Genomic DNA, 21,264 nt, shown 5'->3' with positions numbered 1-21,264 from the left:
AGACAGAATCCTGGGGGGCCCCAGAGCTCACATATTGATCTTATGATCCTGCCTTCAAAAAAGATGGCGCTCATGGGACCTGCAAGGCCAAGGGCCAGAGCCAATGCAGTGGAGGTTCCCTGGTGGGCTCTTGGGAGGAGGGTGCCAGCCTTGTGCCAGCAAGCACATGCCATGACGATGCTATACTTATTTTATCCATCTTCTGTACCCCCCAAACCCAGCCCTAGGAGGACAATGGATCTGCCCAGAAATGACTAAATATTAACATACTGTTCTGCTCCACCATGAGACAGGGAAGACAATGGGCGCTCCAGGCATCAGTGACTGATGGAGGATGCAGCACATAGAGGTTAACTGCTGGTATCAGGTGTGGCTGCAATAAACCAGTCAAATGCCTGAGCAGAGATGCTGTATCCAAAAGCTCAGAAAGAAAGGAACAGTGGGTCAACAGCTGTGGCCTTAGCTGAATCTTACCTTCCTCTGTTGTTGGATATCCCTTGTGGAGTCTGTGGAAATAGAAGGCTTTGAGGGCCTGGAAGCAGGGGACCTGGGAGACAGAGCCAGGAAGCTGCCTGGACCCGTCAGAGTTCATGGCTCAGGAACATTGCTGTGACCATAGAGTTCCCAAACAGGAGTCAGAGGCCCAGACCATATGTTTCATGCTTTTTTTTGAAATGTACTGCTCTCCCCTGCCTCTCCACCAAGGCATCCTCCTCCTCCTCTTTTTAGCCACCTGGAACCCTGTTTTCTTCCTCCTAGAATGAAGAACCATCTATAGAAAGCAACACATGAAACCATTTTCAAACTGACTTTAATCATGTTTTGCTGCCCAAATACTGTACATGCAGAAGCCATGTGAAGAATTTTCTCCTCAAGGGAATTGGCAAGAACGTTGTACGAAACAGCCGGCAGTCCCTCCCAGCTGTGCACCTGCCACCCGGGAACCACAACAAGTTAGGAAAGATGCTGCACATAGAAAATGTATAGAGCACAGATATAAAAGGCTAATTGCTTCTTATCCAAACAGTGTGCTTGTCAGTCCCTATCAGCTATCTCTCTCTTTGCAGGATGCATTTGGAAAGTCTAAAAAAAGGGGTTCTCGCCTTCTGTGAGTTTATATGCTAAAGGAGTTGGTTGAGCTATCAGGCCCACTCTTCCTAAGGAAGCAGCCGCCCTGCCTTCTGAGATGATGTCTGGTTAAAGACATTCTGGAAGGAGTGGTCTGGAGGAAGGAGTGGTCTTAAGAAGCAAACTACTTTGAAGGGAAATAAGTTCCCTCTCTCCTCCCATCAGAGAACATTTCCTTTAGAATTCTCAGATCTTCAACTCTCCTGCTGATGTCATCCCAGAAGCAGAAATGAGGAAAGACCCAGCCTCATCTGCTGGTGGGGACACTGACCTACTCAGGATGTAGCTGAGGTTGTGACATCACATCAGCACCTTGAAAATTGTCCATTGTAGATGACCCTTCATTATGTCTCATCATCACACGAGAATAAAAGAGGGAGGACAAACCACGAAGAGAGGAAAGCAGAGTCTGTTAGGATTCCCAGAGTTCTTGTCTGAGGCAGCATCTAGGCGTGGACCAGATGAGGGCCTGCGCCCAGCCTGGGCATCAGGGGCTGGAGGAAACCAGCCCACGGAGACAGGAACCAGGTGCACCAGGCTCGCAACCCTCATGTGCTCCGGATCAGAGACTTTTAATTAAAACCGGGAGGGAACCATGGGGAGATGAGCTAATGCTCCCATTTTGCAGATGAGGAAGCTGAGGCCCAGAAAAGTGAGGAGCCTTGCCCAAGGTCACAGTTTCTGGCAAAACTGTACAGAACAGCCTTTGATTCCCTGTAGCCAGCTGTCCCCGTCCAGATCACTGGCTAATGGGGTGGATGCTCAGTTGCCCCTGGAATTCCCAGGCCCCATTCTGTTAGCCAAGCTGACTGGAACCCAGGCTCAGGGACCCTTCCTGGCATCATTGTGAACTCCTTGGGAGGTCCAAGGCCCTGTCCTTACTGGCCAAGTTTCCAGCCAGAGCCCTGGAAGGGTTTCCCAAAGCAGAAACACTCATGCTTTTCAACAAGCACCTGCCCCAAGCCAGTCTAGACCCCTGAGAGAATGCAACTTTCTCTCACTGATGTGGCTTCCCTCACAGGCACAGCCATGCTGGGCCCACACAAGCCCAAGCTCAGGGTTCGGGGGGAGGGGAGGGAGGGAGAGTTGCTTTGCTACATGGAAAGATTAAGCCCTTTATCAGAGAACAAGGTCCCACCGTCGGACATGCCAACATCTGAGCCACGTTTGTGCAACTCAGCCGGCAGAGTTGGTGCCCAAGGAGGCCAAGTTGCTCTCTTTGGCATCACTGACATTGCTCTGAGATGCTCAGGCACACTTTTAAAAGAACCCTTTCCCAGCCAGACCAGGCCAGTCCAGCCCCCATCAGGCCTCACCTGATTGTGTGGGCTTCCCCTGCTCTTCAATCATGCTTGTTTTGTTTTGCCCCAACCTCTTCTGACGTGAGTGAAAAGGTTGAGGGAGAAGGCGGGGGGATGTGTCCACATTTTCATCTCCTCCCTGACCACTCAGTGAAAGACAGTCCGGTAGAAGAAGCAGCATTTTAAAGAATCTCTTTACGTGTCAGGATACTGGAGAAGAAAACTCTGAGGAGTGGAAGAGAAAGGTAGGAGGAGGCAGGGAAGCAGGCCTCTTCTTTTCCATCTCCCTGCAGCCACTGCAGAAACACTGCTGGACAACCTTCTGGCCCTGAATGATATGCCATCTCTCCAGCCAGGTGGAGGGCAACTCATCTACAACATCAAGCAAAGGCAGCACTTTCTTGCAGAGTTTGCACAGTGCTAGAGGCAACCAGAGAGACACAAAAGAGGAGCATCACTAAAGCCCCACTGCTTTCTGGGCTGAGGAAGATGGGGAATATGAGGTATCAGGAGGGCTGGAACCCCAGGGGAAGAGGAGCTCAGCGTCTCCTGGGCAGCAGGGCATGGAAGAGGGACCCTGGTTGCATGTCAGGGCTCCTGGTAACATAGGCTAAGATTGTGCTACATTTCATTTCCAAAGAAGTACCCTTGGAGGTCTTTATTGTCTTTAAAAATGGAGGCTCTGCTCTCCTCAAGGCTGGCAGTAAAGAAGAGATCAGAGATGCTTCCCTGGTGGGTGGCATGACCATGGGAGGACTGGCTTGACCTCAGTGTTCTAACCGGCAGTGATTCCACGGGGAATGAGCTCTATGGGCGGTCTTTCTTGGAGCTCCTGGGTTCTGCCTCAGCCCCCATGAAACGCTGGCATTGCCTAGGACTTGCTGCATCCCAAGAGCCTCCTAAGTGCTCCTTTCCTAGTAGAATTGGGTGGTAGAAGAAACCAGATGGGGAGTGATTTTGGAGATGGTTCTTCCCTGAAGGATCAAGTTACCCTTGTCAAACCAAGACTTGGCTCCATTTACTGGAGCCTTTTTCATACCAAAGACCCATTGCAGGGAAAAGGAGTCTATGAAGAAAGTAGGACAGAATGAACAGAGCAGAAATACAAAGACAGACGCTCTGAGTCATCCATCACTGTCCCTGCCCACAACCCAACATACTGCAGGGCCACTCCTGTCTCTGCCATATGCACGGTGAACCTCGCCTGACCAGAGGAGTGGAATGACAGAGAGCTCCATTCCTGTAACCACTGCAGGGTTTCATCTGGGTGAGGGGGCATTTGGAGCCAGGACACTGAACCTGGCAGTGACTTGGCCCCAAGGTGGGAGACTTCTGGAGGGATCATGTTCCTTCCTTCCCCACCATCCCTCCTCAAACAGCAGATGCTCCCCCACCCCAGCAAATACCAGGAGTTACACCTGCACATCCACCTCTTCTGGGACAGGCTAGCTCCAGAGTGGCTTTTCAGACAAGCCCCTGCATCCAGGATGCTGAGAAACAGACCCTTAAGTCCAGCCACCCTGCATCACACAGACATGTCAGCCTCGCACAACTTTACCCTCATGGGGTAAAATCCAGGTGGGGATGAGGAACTTATTTGGTGCAAAGGGTTAAAAGAATAATTCCCCAAGGTCGATTTGGGGAGGAAATTACCTTCTTTTAGAGAGGTGGAAGAGCAGAGTGGCCCAACTGCTGGGCAGTTTTGGCAGCCGGGGATTGTAGGTAGGTCAGCCCAAGTTACCAGCACATCAGGCCCCTCCTCCAGCTAGAACCTCCCCTGCGCTAACCCTTCCCCAGAGGCAAGGGGCACCACGGCCGGGAACCCCCCAGTGGCAGGCCTCTCTGCAGGCAGCTCCCCACCAGAGGAATGAGGGTATGGGTAGCCCCCACTTCCTGGGGTGACTGCTGGTCTGGGTATCACCACTCAGTGCTACATCAGCAAACGTCTCTACTGTCCTGTGGGTCACTAACAACCCTATCATCCCAAAGGTGCAGAGTATTTTCACACCACTCTGACAGTGACTGCTGTAGAGGTGAATAAATCATAAACAGGTGATTAAAATACCCTTTTGCAAGGGACTTTCCTTCTTGATCCTCCACTAGGATGGAGGAAGACAGAGCCCTTTGTCCATTTCTAAGAACTTGACGAACGCAATGGGCCTGGGGAGAGCATTTCTGCCTAAAGAGAAAACTCAGCCCAGTGGCCTCCTCCCCATCTGTATGCACCCAATGGCCCCCTTCTCTGATACTATAAGAATAGAGGCTCAGGCAGAGACAGGAGCCTGGGAGCTAACTCTGTTCATTTCCTTCCTACCCTTACCCACTTCTTGTCCTGTGGGCAGGCCAGGTGGGGTTCTGGCTTCTTCCCCTATCTATCTTGGGAGGAGTTACAGGATTCTAGCTTCAACCCAACATGGAACCATGCCAGCTAAAGAGGCCCTTTGGGCTGAGATGGCCTATCCACAAGCCGCCACTGCCTCCATGCCCCTCCGACTTTGGTTATGAATGGAGGCCCCAAGTCATTCAGGCCCCAAGACCTTTCTACTGCTACCCCAGGTAGCGCATCCCTGCCTCAGGTGCTGGGGCCACAGCAATTTCAGCACCTGGGGATAATGCCTGGGGAGAGGTGGAAAGAGCGCCTTCCCACACCTCCACTGTCCTGCTGCTTTCTTCCCTACCGGATACAAACCCAAGGGCTGCTCTGTCCATCTCCTGAGCAACCTCTTGCCTTTCACCCTAGAGCGGAGGAGGGACAGGGACAGGTCTGGGCATTCCTGAGTCAGACTTCAGGATTCCCACGGGACAGATTTCACAGGGTCCAGTCCAGGCAATGGTCCCCACCAATAGGGCCCAGTTGTCAAATCAAGTTAGGGTTTGAGTGGCTGTGAGAAGCTCCAACCAGACATGGGTGAGAAAGCAAGCAGAGGCAGGTGAGTGCCTGGAGCAGATGGCTCTGCAGAGGGCAGCAGTGGGGCACAGGACAGCAGGGAGGCCCGGGGGAGGGGGAAGTATTGCTTAGACAGAGCTGGTGATGGTGGCAGACGAGAGTCCGGAGCCAGGCTGCTGGAGCCCAGCTGAGTCTGAGCTCCCAGACAGGGACCCTGGTCTGGAAATGCACAAAAACTGGAGCCCCAAATGAACAACTTCATGCAGCAAATCCCCAAATGCCAGACGGGATCCTCAGCAGTGGCAGAGAATAAGTCAGCTTCAGCCTTCCTTATTCCAGCAAACAGCCCTACCCACAGCACCTCCTTACCGAGTCATGCCCAACAGGAATGAGCCCCAAGGGGGTCAGGACCACCCTCAGGGCCTCAGGAGGACTGTCTGCTTTAGCAGATAACATGCCCTCTTGCAGCTGCCTGCCCAGGCCCACCGGCAGAGCTCCTTCGGCATGGCGGAGTGGGGAGGCTTGAAGAGACAGGAGATGAAGAACGAATGCTAAGGGGCCACCTGGCCAGGAACCCTGGAACCAAGACCTCGTGCTTCACTGGAGGAAGGAGGCGGTTCCAACCGCACAGAGAAAGTCATTTCTAAGCCCTCAGCCCGCTGCCCCCCCCCTCCCCCGGGACCCTCTACCTCCCCAGGGCCCTGGCCAGGGAGCTAGGTGGGCATGCTACATGCTGCAGAACGCATTCAGTGGCAGGAAGAGCTGCCGGAGCGGCTCTGGTGGGGTGGGGTTCCCAGAGGGCCTTCCGTGTGGCCAGCTGCAGCGGATGCTACATTCCTCAGAAAACAGCGGCAGAGCCAGGAGAGTCAAGAGTGGAACAAAAGACAAGACAGAAAACAAAGCAGAGACCACCAGGAGCAGGCACAGGTGGAGAACACACAGGCTCTGCCCTGGGCCCAGGACCAGGCAGCACCGACCAGTGGCCGCGTGCCCCACTTCCACCACTGGAGACTCCTCAGGGTGAGTCGTGTCCACACAACACTCCTTTGGGTTTCTTTTCAACAAGATACAAAGAGACGTGGAGACATATCAGCCCAAGTCGTCACCAGGAGTGACTATACCCAGACAAATGAACAGATAGAACGTGGTCACGTACACACACACACATGAACACACGCACACACGCACACACTACAGTCTCCACTGCCAGCTGGGATGAGCCCAGTAGCCAACAGGCATGCAGCAGGACAAGGGGTCCAGAAAGACACGAAGACTATGTACAGGGGAGGACATGGGGCCAGCAGGCACCCCTCCCCACACCACCATCCTGGCCTCTTCCTGACATCCTTAAGAGCATGAGGGGCTGGTGGCACTCTCCAGGGAAGACTGGGACAGGCGCCTCGTGAGGGATCCGAGTGTGGAGTCTGCCACTGAGGAGGTGGGGAAGAGTTTGTACCAGCCGGTGACCGCGGCGCTCAGGTCCAGCTCGTCCAGCATGATCTGGGCCATGCCCATGAAGCACTTGTGGTCCATGCGGCCATAGTCTCCCCAGACAATCACCTGCCAGGAAGAAGAGAGGGAGGGAGTGAGCCACCTCCCTGACTGCGGGACTGTGCAGCAGGCCCAGGAACCTGCAAGTTTCAGCAGGGGACAGATGGAACAGAGGGAGCCAGAACTCAGACTGATTTCACACAATAATTTACTGAGCACTTGAGGTGTGTTAGAGACGATCCTGTGGATTTTACGTAGATTCTTTCTTCCAATTGTTATAACAAGCCACGTAGGTAGAGGTGCTCTGTATCATTATTTCCACGGAGGAAAGTGTAGCTCAGAAAGGTTAATTAGCTAACCTAAAGTTGCAGAGTAACTTGTGGCAGAGCTTGGATTAGGACCCCGGCGTGTGACTCCAGAGCCTCCCAGCATTTCAGGTAACAGCCTTCCCCAGGAAGGGGCAGACTGAGAGCTCAGGACCTGGCCATAGCTCTAGCTGTGCTGCTGGCTTGCCATGGGACTTGTGTAAGCTCCATGCCCTCACTGGACCTGTGTTTCCAGCCACACCACTGGGAGAGAGGAATGGATTCGCTCAGTGATTTTCAAACTTATGTTTTCACTGGTGAATCCTTTTCTAAGCAGACACCAAAGATTATTCTTCCCGTTCCCCAAAGCCTAGGGTTCTGCAGTTCTTTTTTATTTTTAATTTTTAAGAGACAGGGTCTCGCTCTGTCACCCAGGCTGGAGTACAGTGGCATAATCATAGCTCACTGCAGCCTTGACCTCCTGGGCTCAAGCAATCCTCCTGCCTCAGCACCTTGAGTAGCTGGGATTACTGGCACAGGCCACCATGACCAGCTAATTTTTTTTTTTTTCATTTTTTAGAGATGGGATCTGGCTATGTTGCCAGGCTGGTCTCAAACTCTTGGGCTCAAATGATCCTCCTGCCTCAGCCTTCCAAGTCTCTAGGATTATAGATGTGAGCCACCGTGTCTGGCTCTGCAGTTAAAATTTACAATTCCAAGGCCCCTTGTCACAGAACCATCTCAGCCCAGAGGAAAGGCCCTAGATGAGAAGTTGAATGGCCCAGACAGTCCCTGACTCTAGCCTCCTCTCTGTCGCCTTCATGGCCTCAGGCAAGATCAGCAGCCGCCACCATGACCGTTAATACTTAGAGAGTAGCTGTTTATGTGGCAGGCACTATGTAAGGCTCCCTACATGCACTCCTCTGTTTAATCGTCACAACATCTACCCATGGCTAATGAGTGCTGAGCTGGAATCTGAACTTAGGACTGAGCCCAGAGACTGATCCCCCACTGTGCTTTATCCCCACATGACCTCAGGTTCATCTATGAAATGAGCATGAAGATCCCTCCCTCCCAGGACTGTTGAGAAGGGCTAACAATACCAAGTGTGCAGAAGGCCTTTGTTGCTTTCAAGTATTTGGGATGAGTGTCACCTGGCCTAGGCTCACCCCAAGCAAGTGACTTCATCTGTAAGAGACTCTGTTTCCGTAAAGTGGAGAGAATCACACCTACTCCACCGGATCATCTGCAGGATGAAGTGAGGTCGTGCTTGGAAAGCACCTAACACGAGGCTTGGCACAGACCTGATGTGCAATGAACATTAGCGCTAGGGGAAGGAGGAGGCAGTGGTCACATGTGTCCTGGTTCTACCTACCAGCTGTGCAACCTAGGGAGCAATTTGGTTACCCCCAAAACCTTGGTTTCCTTATGAATCAGCTGGGGACAAGAATACCTCACAGGGTTGTGAAAGTAAATGAATAATGCAAATTAATGCACCTACCACAGCACCTGGCACAGGATGAATCATAAATGAAAAACTTTAAATTACAACTTCCAGTCTGTGAGTCCACCCTCCTGCCCTACTCGCCCTGTGACACCCACCTGCAGCACCTTGCCCTGGGGTCCCTCGTCAAAGAGCAGAGCCTGCTGGTACAGGGGATCACAGGTCTTCTTGGTCATCTTTGTCTTCTTCTTGGCCAAGCAGGCCCCATTCTCCAGCAGGTAAACCTTGATATAGGTGGCTAAGGGAGGAGAGAATGTATGACAGGGAGGGGTCCAGAACAGACAGCTATGGCCTGCCCATCCCGTAACTGCCAGGTGATCCTGGAGGTGAGCAGGATGCATGGAATGAGCCAGCCAATGAACAGCAGGCAGAAGAGGTGACTCAAGTACTGGTTCCTCTATCCTCCCTTACTCCCCACCCTAGTCACTGGCCTTCCAGGCAAGCTGTGACTCTACTGTCAAGAATCCCGATTTAGGGCAGAGGGAGCTGAGGACCTGCTAGACCCAGAGCTCGGCTCTATGCCCCTCCCTGTCAGGACCCCATTTCCAAAATCCCTCACCTGGGAGGGATTTGGAGCCTGGTTTGGGGGTCAGGCCCCGAGCTTCAATCACTTCCACCTCCAGCTGGCCACTGCGGTCCATGATGGCAATGTGCACGTCTCCTGAAAGGAAGAAGAGGGTGAGTCCAGGCAGGGCTAGACCAAGGGGCAGGCCAGCCAGCTGCTGTGCTGAATGTCAGCCTGTGGAGGAGGCTACATGGTCACTAGAAAGAGAACAAGATGGCACCAACCACATGGTTCAGAACTGCTCTCGGGAGACCACTTTAAAGCAGCTGAGGGCCCCTTTGATAGGTCCCTTAGGGTGGGGTGGGGTGGGGGCATGACTGTCAGGGCCATAACTGGGTAACAACAGATGGCTGCCAAACCCCCGTCTGTGTCTGGCTAACTGGGAGGCTCCTGTTTTACTGAGCAGAATAGCAAACTTGGGGACAGAGCTTCCTGTGTCAGGAAGACAGGGGAGGCTGTGGGCTCAGTGGCTGTTCTTCACATCCCCATACATCTGTGTTGAAAGAACATCCATTTGAGGCCGGGTGCGGTGGCTCACACTTGTAATCCCAGCACTCTGGGAGGATGAGGCAGGCGGATCACGAGGTCAGAAGATCGAGACCATCCTGGCTAACATGGTGAAACCTATCTCTACTAAAAGTACAAAAAATTAGCCAGGCAGGGTGGTGTGCACCTGTAGTCCCAGCTACTTGGGAAGCTGAGGCAGGAGAATCACTTGAACCCAGGAGGCGGAGGCTGTAGTGGGCCAAGATCACACTACAGCACTCTGGCCTAGGCAACAGAGGGAGACTCTGTCTCAAAAAAAAAGAAAAGAAAGAAAGAAAAGAAAGAAAAGAAAGAAAAGAAAGAACACACGAGGCACTATCTGGCAACAAGGGTCTGCTAGTGCATTACCAGTGGAGGCAGGGAAGGCCAGCAGACTTTCTGGGTGTGGACAGCTGAGAAATCTTCACTGTACTCCCATAGAATGGATTATCCAGCTGGGGCAAGGTCTGTGTGTGGAGTTATGTCAGTTACCTGATTTCTAGGAACTCTTAGCTTTGTTCAACATTGGTTGGCAGAATTTGGAATTATGTAGTAGTCAGTCACTCAGAACAAAGTGAAGTCCTTTACAGGGGTGCAGAATCATAAGCCTGGTCCAGAAGAATCAAATGGGCCAGACTTTGAATTCAGTCACCCATTTTTAGATTCTCTGAGCCATCATGCAATTTTTGTATTTGTATACTAGGGAAGACGGGGGTTTACTAATTTTTTTTTTTTTTTTTTTTTTTGAGACAGAGTCTTGCTCTGTCACCCAGGCTGGAGTGCAGTGGCGCGATCTCACCTCACTGCAACCTCCACCTCCCGGGCCCGCGCCATTCTCCTGCCTCAGCTTCCCAAGTAGCTGGGACCACAGGCACCCGCCACCGCGTCCGGCTAATTTTTTGTATTTTTAGTAGAGATGGGGTTTCACTGTGTTAGCCAGGATGGTCTCGATTTCCTGACCTTGTGATCCGCCCGCCTCAGCCTCCCAAAGTGCTGGGATTACAGGGGTGAGCCACCGCGCCTGGTGGGTTTACTAATTTCAAGAGACATCCTGGAATTCATCCACCTCCATCCAGCTATTCCTAACCTCCTTGTGGGGAAGGGAGAAGGGAAGGCCTTGGGAATTAATCTCCAGGTCTCACCATAACATCACTAACGAGGTGAATAAGGCAAATCTGTCCTTCCCTGGTCTGATACCAAGGGGTACCACACACAAATGGTCCTGGCTGCCATGGCACATTAGCCTTGTGGAAGTAGCTGCCTCCTCTCACTGCTGCCCAGCCTGTGGCTGGGTCTAGGGCTGGGAAAAGCAGGCTCCCCAGACCCTTAAGAGACTGAAAACAAGGTTCCAGCCCTTGAATTGGATTTGGCTAATTCCCAGCCATTGCTTTCGGCTGACCCTCGCCGTCTGAGGGTCCCTATCAACTCCTGTTCCATCAGGCAGGAGCTCCTGGGCAGGAGCTTTTGAGGGCATTGCAGTGGAAGGAGTCCTGGCCTGGAATGGAACTCCAGCTCCACTGCATGACTCACAGCAGGACACTGCACTCGGCTTCCTCATTTGCTGGGAGGGTCAAAGGCTCAGCACTGTCCTGATGGGGGCTGAGTGGGGACGTGTGAGTCAGGCGCTGCTCAGGTCAGACTGAGGGGAAAGGGGTGGAGGCGAGGAGGCACCTGTGGAGGAGTTATCCCGGGGAGGAGCTGCTGGAAGCCAACACAGCCAACACCTAAGGGAGGGAGGAGGCAGGGAGGCTCTGTCTGAGAGCTCATGAAATAGGCCAGACTGAAGCTAACAGGACCAAGCATAGGCTTCAGGAAGTACCATCATCCCTCAGTATCCATGGGGGATTGGTTCCAGAACCCTACCCTGCTCCCACCCAGGGATATCAAAATCCTTGGATGCTCCAGTGTCTAATATAAAATGGCAGCTAGGAGGCCAAGGCAGGTGGATTGCCTGAGCTCAGGAGTTCAAGACCAGCCTGGGCAACACGGTGAAACCCCATATCTACTAAAATACAAAGAAAAAAATTTAGCCAAGCATGGCAGTGTGCGCCTGTAGTCCCAGCTACTTGGGAGGCTGAGGCAGGAGAATTGCTTGAACCTGGGAGGTGGAGGTTGCAGTGAGCCAAGATCGTGCCACTGCACTCCAGCCTGGTGACAGAGCGAGACTCCATCTCAAAATAAATAAATAAATAATAAAATGGCAGCCAGGCACTGTGGCTCATGCCTGTAATCCTGGTACTTTGGGAGGCCGAGGTGGATGCGTCACGTGAAGTCAGGAGTTCGAGACTAGCCTGGCCAATACAGTGAAACCCCGTCTCTACTACAAATACAAAAATTAGCTGGGGATGGTGGCACATGCCTGTAATCTCAGCTACTCAGGAGGCAGGAGAATCACTTGAACCTGGGAGGTGGAGGTTAGGTTATGGTGAGCCAAGATCACGCCAGTGCACTCCAGCCTGGGCAACAGAATGAGACTTCATCTCAAAAATAAAATAAAATAATAAAAATAGCATAGTGTTTGCATATAATCTATGCACATCCTCTCATATGCTTTATTTTATTTAGTTTTTGAGACAGGGTCTCACTATATTGCCTAGGCTGGTCTCAAACTCCTGGGCTCAAGCAATCCTCCAGCCTTAGCCTCCTGAGTAGCTGGGAATACAGGCACAGGCCACTGCAACCAGCTTCTTCTGTATACTTTCAATCATCTCTAGATTACACTGGTGTGCCGCATAATGACATTTCAGTCGACAATGCATCATATACATGACAGTGGGCCCATAAGATTATAATGGAGCATATATAGAAACCTGATATATGGTACTTGATATTGGCATTGCAGATCAAATAGGGGAAATGATTGATATTCAGTAATGGTGCTAGGATATATGGTTTTCCATGTGAAAAAATACATATAAATTAAAATATATATATATACACACACACACACCATCTAGGTTTGTGTAAGTACGCTCTGTGATATTCACACACTGAAAATGACTGTACTTATAATACCTAACACAAAGCCTACATATCACTTCATTTGCATGGATTCAGGGTAGTACTTGGCACACAGCAAATCAAGTTTTGCGTTTTGCAACTTTGTGGAATTTTTTTCCCTAAATATTTTCTATCCAAGGTTGGTTGAATCCACAAACACAGAACCCATGGATACAGAGGGCCAACTATACTTCCTAGCTGCAAGGAAGAGTGATAAGAAAATGACTAAAGGGCCTCTAGGTGCCAGGCGCTGTTGGGTATAAGTCAAATAAGCCACAGTTCCTAAGCAGTAAATTGAAATACCTCATGCAAAGCATCTAACAGGAGCTCAGTAAAGTATTGTTAGATCATAGGACTCAAGTGGGTATTATCATTCCCATTTTAAAGATGAGGGGACTGAGGCTCAAAGAAGGGAAGTGACTTGCTTAAGATCACAGAATTGGTGATAGAATAAACTCTACAATGGCCAATGAAGGGCCCCCACTGAGCTCACCCTTCCTGTTGCATGGTCACCATTACCCCCACTCAACCTGCCCTCAATAAGACTCACCCATGGGTGGTGTTGCCAGTGTCTGTCGCCCCACAATCTGAGCTGGTCCCAGCCCATCCAGGAAATCGCTGAACTGGCTTTCAGCCCCCAGACGGGTGGTGGGGAAGATGAACCTGCAGGAGGAGGCAGAAGGATGCATGAGGGTGTCAGGGCAACCTGAGGATGAAAGTAGAGCTGGCAGGCTGCCATGCTCTGCCCCTGAGGCCCTGGGCATGTCCCTCTGTGCCTCAGTTTCTCCTCTACACAGTATGATTGCACTACTCTGGGAAATGAACAACTGTTTATTTCTGCATACTAAAGAAAAATATTTTGATGTCACTTGAGAAAATAAACTAATAACAATAACAGGATGATGCTATTTAATCCTTAAGCTCCAGGGACTTCTGAAGTGACCCTTACAAGGCAGGGCTTGCTGGATACCTGTGTCCTCACCAGGGCATGACAATGCTAAGAACCAGAGACAAAGTTCAGAAATTTCAATGCCCAGAACAAGTTATAAGAACTGAGGTCTAGCCGGGCGCGGTGGCTCAAGCCTGTAATCCCAGCATTTTGGGAGGCCGAGACGGGTGGATCACGAGGTCAGGAGATCGAGACTATCCTGGCGAACACAGTGAAACCCCGTCTCTACTAAAACTACAAAAAAAAAAAAAAAAAAACTAGCCAGGCGTGGTGGCGGCCGCCTGTGGTCCCAGCTACTCGGAAGGCTGAGGCAGGAGAATGGCATGAACCCGGGATGCGGAGCTTGCAGTGAGCTGAGATCCAGCCACTGCACTCCAGCCTGGGTGACAGAGCGAGACTCCATCTCAAAAAACAAAAAAAAAAAAAAAAAAAAGAACTGAGGTCTGAGTTGACCGTAAGTTTGAAATCCATGTCAAACATGAGGTGGTGCCCAGAATAGCAGCTAAGACCAAAATAACACAATTACAGGGTTGAGGTGAATGGCAAGGATGGTGGATGGTGATTGTTCCACGACTGTGGGGGGGGTGGTGTCTAGAAACAGTAACAAGAAAAGCTGACAGTGATTGGTAGCTGGCCAGGTGCCAGTGGTGCATTAAAAGTTCCACAGGTGTTATATCATTTAATCCTTATAACCACTCTGTGTGGTAGGAGCTATTATCCAGTCTTACAGATGAGAAAACAGAGGCTCCAAAAGGTAAGATTGCCTTGCCTGCAAAACAGAGACGATGCCCAACTCATCGTCTTTTTTTTTTTTTTTTTATGTTGAGGATTTTATATGTTGAGGATTAGGGCAGATGGAAAGTTCCAGACAAACAGAAAACACTAAATGATAGTTCTGGTTGCTGCTGTTGTTATCATCAAGGGAAACGTGCTACTTTTCTCTTGTGCTGCAGTCTAGATGTTCTGGGTGTGGCCAGCTGAGAAAGGACAGATGAGGGAGGGTTGGCCCTGCCAGCCCTCAGGGGCTATGATAGAACAAAGGTCTAACATCTCCTAGAAAGGCCCAGGCTGCTGGCTGCAGAGATAAAAAGCTATCCAAGGAAGAATCTCCTACTAGATAGTTTGGCCTTGAGTCTCCCTTGTCTAGTGGCAGGCAGGGAGGAAAAAGTAGGCTGTGTATGCTTATCAGAGACAGCCTGTGTTTCTCCCTGACTAGGCCCAACCTCACCCCATGGGGAGGGGCTTCAAGGCCCCACTTTTATTGGCCATGGTCAACAACAGCCTAATATCACATTCTTAGGACAATGATATCTGAGAAGGTTAAATAAAGAAACTTAGACTCTCAAGGTCACATAATTTTAGGAGCTGGATATAGCGTGGAGATTGTGAACACAGGTCATGGAATCAAATGGCCTTAATTCCAATTCTGACTCCATCACCACTTAATAGCTGTGACCTTGGGTAAGGTGCCTCACCCTCTTCCTCTCCCTGTTTCTCCACTTGTAAAATGGAGATAATGGTAGTACCCACAACCCTCAGGGTTGCTGTAAGTGTTAAATGATCACTGTTAGGCTGGGTGCAGTGGCTCACGCCTGTAATCCCAGCACTTTGGGAGGCCGAGGCGGGCGAATCAACTGAGGTCGGGAGTTTGAGACCAGCCTGACCAACATGGAGAAACCACCTCTCTACTAAAAATCCAAAATTAGCTGGGTGTGGTGGCGCATGCCTGTAATCGCAGCTACTCAGGAGGCTGAGGCAGGAGAATCACTTGAACCTGGGAGGCAGAGGTTGCGGTGAGCCGAGATTGTGCCACTACACTCCAGCATGGGCAACAAGAGCAAAACTCCGTCTCAAGAAACAAGAAACGAAAAACAAGGCCAGGCGCGGTGGCTCACGCCTGTAATCCCAGCACTTTGGGAGGCTGAGGCGGGTGGATCGCTTGAGCTCAGGAGTTCAGGACCAGCCTGGGCAGCACGGCGAAATTCCATCTCTACAAAAATTAGTGGGGTGCATTGGTGTGCACCTGTAGTCCCAGCTACTCCTGAGGCTGATGCAGGAGAATCACTTGAGCTTGGGAGGCGGAGGGTGCAGTGAGTGGAGATCGCGCCATTGTTGCAGTCCAGCCTGCCTACACTGTGGGAGTGAAACCCTGTCTCAAAAAAAAAAAAAAAAAGGCTGGGCACAGTGGCTCACGCCTGTAATCCCAGCACTTTGGGAGGCTGAGGTGGGCGGATCACGAGGTCAGGAGATCAAGACCATCCTGGTTAACACGGTGAAACCCCGTCTCCACTAAAAATACAAAAAATTAGCCAGGCATGATGGCAGGCGCCTGTAGTCCCAGCTACTCAGGAGGCTGAGGCAGAAGAATGGCGTGAACTCGGGAGGTGGAGGTTGCAGTGAGTGAGATCGCGCCACTGCACTCCAGCCTGGGTGACAGAGCGAGCCTCCGTCTCGGAAAAAAAAAAAAAAAAAAAAAAAGAAATTAGCCGGGCGTGGTGGCAGGTGCCCGTAGTCCCAGCTATTCGGGAGGCTGAGGCAGGAGAATGGTGTGAATCTGGGAGGCGGAGCTTGCAGTGAGCCAGGATCGCGCCACTGCACTCCAGCCTGGGCAACAGAGTGAGACCCTGGCTCTAAAGAAAAAAAAAAAAAAAAGAGAGATCACTGTTCCTGGTCTAATCATAGCCGGCAGATCCCAGTGTAAGAATGACCTGAGATGCCCAGGCATGCTCTGCACATGGGAAGATGTAATAAATGCTTGAGAGTACTCGCATTCATGGAAGTAGGTGCAGCAGTGAGGCACCAATCACTGAATCTCAAACAATGGAGCCACAGAGTCCTGAGCCTAGAAGTCACTGGGCCTTGAAGCAGAAGCAGAAAATCTTAGCATACAACTATAATTTCATAGACGTAGAAGAGATCTGTGGGAATATCTAACCCAGTGACTTTCAAATGTTTTAATGCAACCTACATGTAAGAAAGGAGATTTAACATCATGACCCAGGACAGATCTGTGTGCGTCTATACATAAAAAATGGAAACAAAAATTCGCAAGGCAATTTATCCTTACTTCATAAGATATGCCTGTTTCTTTTTCTAATGCTGGTTTTGACCCACTAAACCTATTTTATTTCCTGTCTATGAGTCACCATCCATGGTTTGAAAAACACTGATCTAGTCCAATCTCCTTCCCTCAGCTCTAAGCAAGCCTCCTTGAGAGAACGCCACTCATCTGGGTCACAACAATGGTTTTAGATTTAAAAGGATTTTAGGGCCACATTTTCCCTTCCACTCTTTCTTCTGGAGCAGGGCAGTGTGTGGGTGGTGGGAGATGGGAGGTAAGGGTCTCTTCCTGAAACATACAGAAGGAACTGATAGCTCCTGGATATCTGGATATTCCAATGGGAGCGATGGAAGACCTGGGGTCCAGGCAGAGTGTTGAGGGGAGAGGTATGAAGGAAGGCAGAGACACAGAGGACCCAGACATTTTAGTTGGAAACAAAACAGGGAGGCTTTCCCACCCTGCCCAGTGGCTCTGTGACTGGAGGACCGAGGAGGAGGGAGGGGACCACAGCGTGGGGCTGCACGCACGTGCCGTCGGAGCTGTTGCTGTTGGTGCTTCCGTCGGTGGACTCCCGGCTGCCCTGGCGCGTGACCCGGCTCCGCATCTCCACCGCAATGCCCGTCTCCGTGCTCCGGCGGATGTTGCTGCGCAGCTTCTTGGTGGCCCCTTCTGTGACCACCCCCCCACCCCAAGCACAGAGAGGGAACAAGGTCAGATTATGAATGGGGCTTCTCTAAGAGTCCTGCCAAAGTCACTCTCTTGGCATGGGGGGGTTGATGGGGAGGATGAGCAGGGCTCTGACTGGAGGCAGGGGCATGGCTGAGCTGACCTCAGAGCTGGCCCTGCTCAGGGCACTGACACTGACAAAGCAGACTAGAAAGATGGCTGCAGGCAGAGTCATGATGGCGCCACCAGGCAGAGCCACAGATCTGCAGCCGGGCCTGCGCCTCACCCTCATGAGGCTCCCCTGACGCCCACCTTCCCGCTCAATTTCAGCCCTTGCCCCAAAGGTTAAGTGTGTCTCCTCCCACTCTCTTCTGGAAAGTTCATCTTCTCTGGGATTCTCAGACTGACTTTCCCTCTTTCAGGCACCCTCAGACCCTATCACACCCGGACCTCACAACTCACCTCTCATACCTCTGGTGGCTCTATAGGAAAGTCCCCATGGGAAGCCTGACCACTCTCAAACAAACCTGCCTTCTCTAGGTGGGCCTGAACGTGGAGAGGACATGTGTGGAGAGCTGGAGAGGCCATTAGGGAAACAAGACAGAGAGGGACTGCTGGGTTGACCCAAATTGCCTTTGGCTTTGAGAAAAGGTCTGCAGAAGAAGCCCGAAGCTGGCCTGTGAGAGCTTACCCCTCTGTCTCTGTGCCTCCTGTTCAGAGGCTCTCGACCCCCATATCCTAGCCTCCCTCTCCGCCTTGCAGGGAGCATGGGACACTTTCCCTCTCCTAGCAGCACACCATCCTGCCTGGGTTTCCATGGCAACCTCCTCAGCATTGCAGTGTGGTCCCTCTAGACACCTCTTCTCCTGGGGGGGGTGGATGGGGGAGACGGGCTGAAGGTTTGCAGGGACTTCCCCCGCTGAAGCTTGGCAGCTGGAGCAGCTTGATGGGGAGGGAACTGGCCCTCAGATAGGAACTGCACCAAAGGAACCATTTGCTGTCACTGGTTAGAGGCCAAGCGAATTAAGAGTGGAGTTGCCTACAGGGAGGGGGAGGCCAGGGCAGGACAGGCAGCACAGCCCCTGAAAGCAGTGGGGAGCAGGGAGCTGGTTACCTTGGCAATTCTCTCCCACCACACCCAGTGGTGGGCTGGGGAGGGGATGTTCAAGACCCCAGCCTGGGAAAAGGAAGACGTTATTCCTCCTGCTTCGTCTGCTTGTCTTTCAGAAAGTCCCTACTGGAGGAGGGCAAGCTGAGAGGTCTAGGATCACTAGTGGATGGGAGGGTGGGTGGTGGAACAGGCTGAGAACAGGGTGCAGGGTGAGGAAGAATGTCTTCTCTGAAATCATCCCAGCTTCTGGGATACTGGAATCCCTGACACCATCAATATGTCTGTCTGTCTCTCTCATACACACACACACAGAGTCACATTAGCTCATACATATTTTTTTCACAAAGAGAGGCATAGGCAGACATGCACGAGCAGCAGCAATCACATATATAAACACAGTAATCTCATACACAAGGGTACATGCATATTTATATCACAGTCACACAGTCACAAATGGTTCTACCAGGTCTTGGTCACACGTACACATGATGTATTCTGTCGCCTTCGGTCAAGTCATGGATACATGATCTTTGCATGTAACACTTGAAGTTGAACCCTCCCATTCATCACACATGTTGATGAAAACCCACAAATGGTGTCTGACCCACCTCACACACACAGGCCTGGGTAATAATGCTGGTGTGTGGGGCCTCCCCCTGTCCATGGCCCCTAACTCTACATCATCTCTAACCCAATTAGAAGACAGATGGGTCTGTGGGGGCTCCCTCGCCTTCATATTTCTACCCCATAACACACAGCCTGAGGCTCACCTCCTCATGACCCCAACCCTCCTCTTTCAGAGTTTAGGGAAACTTAGACCCATTTGGGAGCAAATTTGCCTTCTTAGATAAGACTTGTCTAACCCAATGTGAGACCCTGAGTCGGGGAGTCACAGAATCCTGAAATCTTAGAGATACGTTGGCTACCCCTCTCCCAAATTTCACAGATGGGAAGCTTGAGGTCCAGGTGCCGAGAGAGCTGGGACCTAGATCAGGCCCACAGACTCCCAGTCTGCTGTCATGCTCTTTTCACTCCCCTCCCAATCCCCCATCTAGTTGAGAGGTGATTCAGCAGAGATGAAGTTCCATGACTTTAGAGGGAGGAGAAAGCTCTTGCAATCTCAGAGACGATCCCTCCACTGGCTTCATACATGTCCATACGATCCCTCCACTGGCTTCATACATGTTTAGTCTCAACCCCTGCTGATTTATGGAATAACTTTATATAATCTCTCTCTCTCTAGAGAAACAGGCCAAGTTGCCTGAAATAATTCTATGGGCCCCAGAGACCAAAAGACTCCAGGAACCATCCCATCTGTCCCATCACAAACAAAGGAGGGGCACTCACACCCTGTACCACCACTCCCTATGGCATCTTCTGGAATGGTCCTGAGCCCTCTCTCTACCCTGACCCAGATCCCGGGGTCCAGAAGTGGAAAGCCGCTGTCCCTGGTACTGAAAATACTAGCTCTGTTTGGGCAGGGGCTAGGACAGCCCAGGATGGTCCTGTGTAGACCCAGCCAATTGCCAGACCAGAATCCACCTGTGTCCTGGACCCAAAGCTCTGACCCCACCCTCCTCACTGCTCCCACGACTTAGTGAATGTTAGATCCAAAAAGAAACTGGGAGAGAGCATTTTAGCTCCATTTTACAGAAGAGGAAACTGAGGCCCAGTGGAAAAGTAAATTTCCAGAGGTCCTATGGTGAGTTACAGAGCCAGGACTCGCCCTCTAAAGTGAGTTTTTGTAAGTCCACTCTAGGGCAACATGAGGAATAAACTGGAAGAAGGCAGGCAGGAGGCAGGAGAACTAGAGAGGAGGGTGGTGCAATCGTCCAGGCTAGATATTATGGGTCCTGTACTAGGGCAGGGGCTTTGAAACAAAGAAGGATGGGCAGGGCTCTAGCCAATGCAGAGTACGGACACACTAGGAGGAAGGAGGCCCTGGGAAGGGCAGACCTGAGCCCAGAAGACCGAGTCCAGGAGGGGAATTCCTCCCAACTTCACACAGCCCAGCCCTGCAGGGAATGGAACTATCCCATCTGTTGGGAGTGGGGGCACCCTTCTAGGGTCTTTCCCAGAACAGTTTCCAGAGCCAATGCCCATGAGTCTGCCTCATATATTCCTCTGGCACCAGATGCTCCCACCCATGAGGAGGGTCCGAGCTGGGATACTGGCATCCTCAAGGCATGGGGGCAAAAAATGGAGAAGGAATTCTAGATGGAGAGGAGTATGCTACAGGGAAGGAGCAGAGGTATAGAGGCTGAGAACTCACTTCTCTTTTGGCCTTATGGTACAATGGCAGGTAATAATAATAGCATCAACACTTCGCTGAGTGCCTACCCTATGTACCAGGCATGAAGCTGGGTGCCTTTGCACACCCTATCTCATTTAATCCCCTGGACAACTCTGCAAGGCATGTATCACTGCCCTCATTCTAGGAACAAGGCAGCAGGCTCAGAGAGGTGAAGTAACTTGCCTTAGTCACCCGGCTAGTAAATGACAGGGGGTGGATCTGAACTTGAGGTTGTTCTCCAGGGACATGCTTTCTCCCCAGGCTCTGGATGCCTCATCAATAACTTAAGTACAGTGTACTAGATGATCTCAAGGGACCCTCCCCACTCTGACTTTCAGCAATTAGCTGATTCACAGACACCTTCAGTTAGAAGGGCATCTGGGCAGTTCCCCTAGCTCCAGTCCTTCAGCCATGCCCTTGCATACCAAGGAGACAAGGAATTCAGAAGCCCCAACATCATTCATCTCTTCTCGAGATG

General features: G+C 51.3%; 1 protein-coding gene across 2 annotated transcripts in view; it reads right to left on the bottom strand.

Moving 5' to 3' along the window:
• Nucleotides 1–794: 794 nt before the first annotated feature.
• The window catches only part of RIMS3 (regulating synaptic membrane exocytosis 3), a 46,967-nt gene continuing 26,497 nt past the window's right edge, over nucleotides 795–21,264 (bottom strand). Inside the window, exons 4-8 of one of the 2 annotated variants that reach the window (XM_007979250.3) lie at nucleotides 17,244–17,382; nucleotides 13,257–13,369; nucleotides 9,176–9,277; nucleotides 8,715–8,854; nucleotides 795–6,876 (exon numbers count right to left, since the gene is read on the bottom strand). In XM_007979250.3, the coding sequence (XP_007977441.1) occupies nucleotides 6,664–6,876; nucleotides 8,715–8,854; nucleotides 9,176–9,277; nucleotides 13,257–13,369; nucleotides 17,244–17,382 (707 nt within the window). In that variant the 3' untranslated portion in view covers nucleotides 795–6,663. Of the gene's footprint in view, nucleotides 6,877–8,714; nucleotides 8,855–9,175; nucleotides 9,278–13,256; nucleotides 13,370–17,243; nucleotides 17,386–21,264 lie in introns of both variants that reach the window. The other variant, XM_007979249.3, reaches the window with a different exon arrangement.

This window comes from Chlorocebus sabaeus, chromosome 20 (assembly GCF_047675955.1).
Source record: "Chlorocebus sabaeus isolate Y175 chromosome 20, mChlSab1.0.hap1, whole genome shotgun sequence".
Classification (NCBI taxonomy): Eukaryota; Metazoa; Chordata; class Mammalia; order Primates; family Cercopithecidae; genus Chlorocebus; species Chlorocebus sabaeus.
This window is presented reverse-complemented; position numbering and strand designations above follow the sequence as displayed.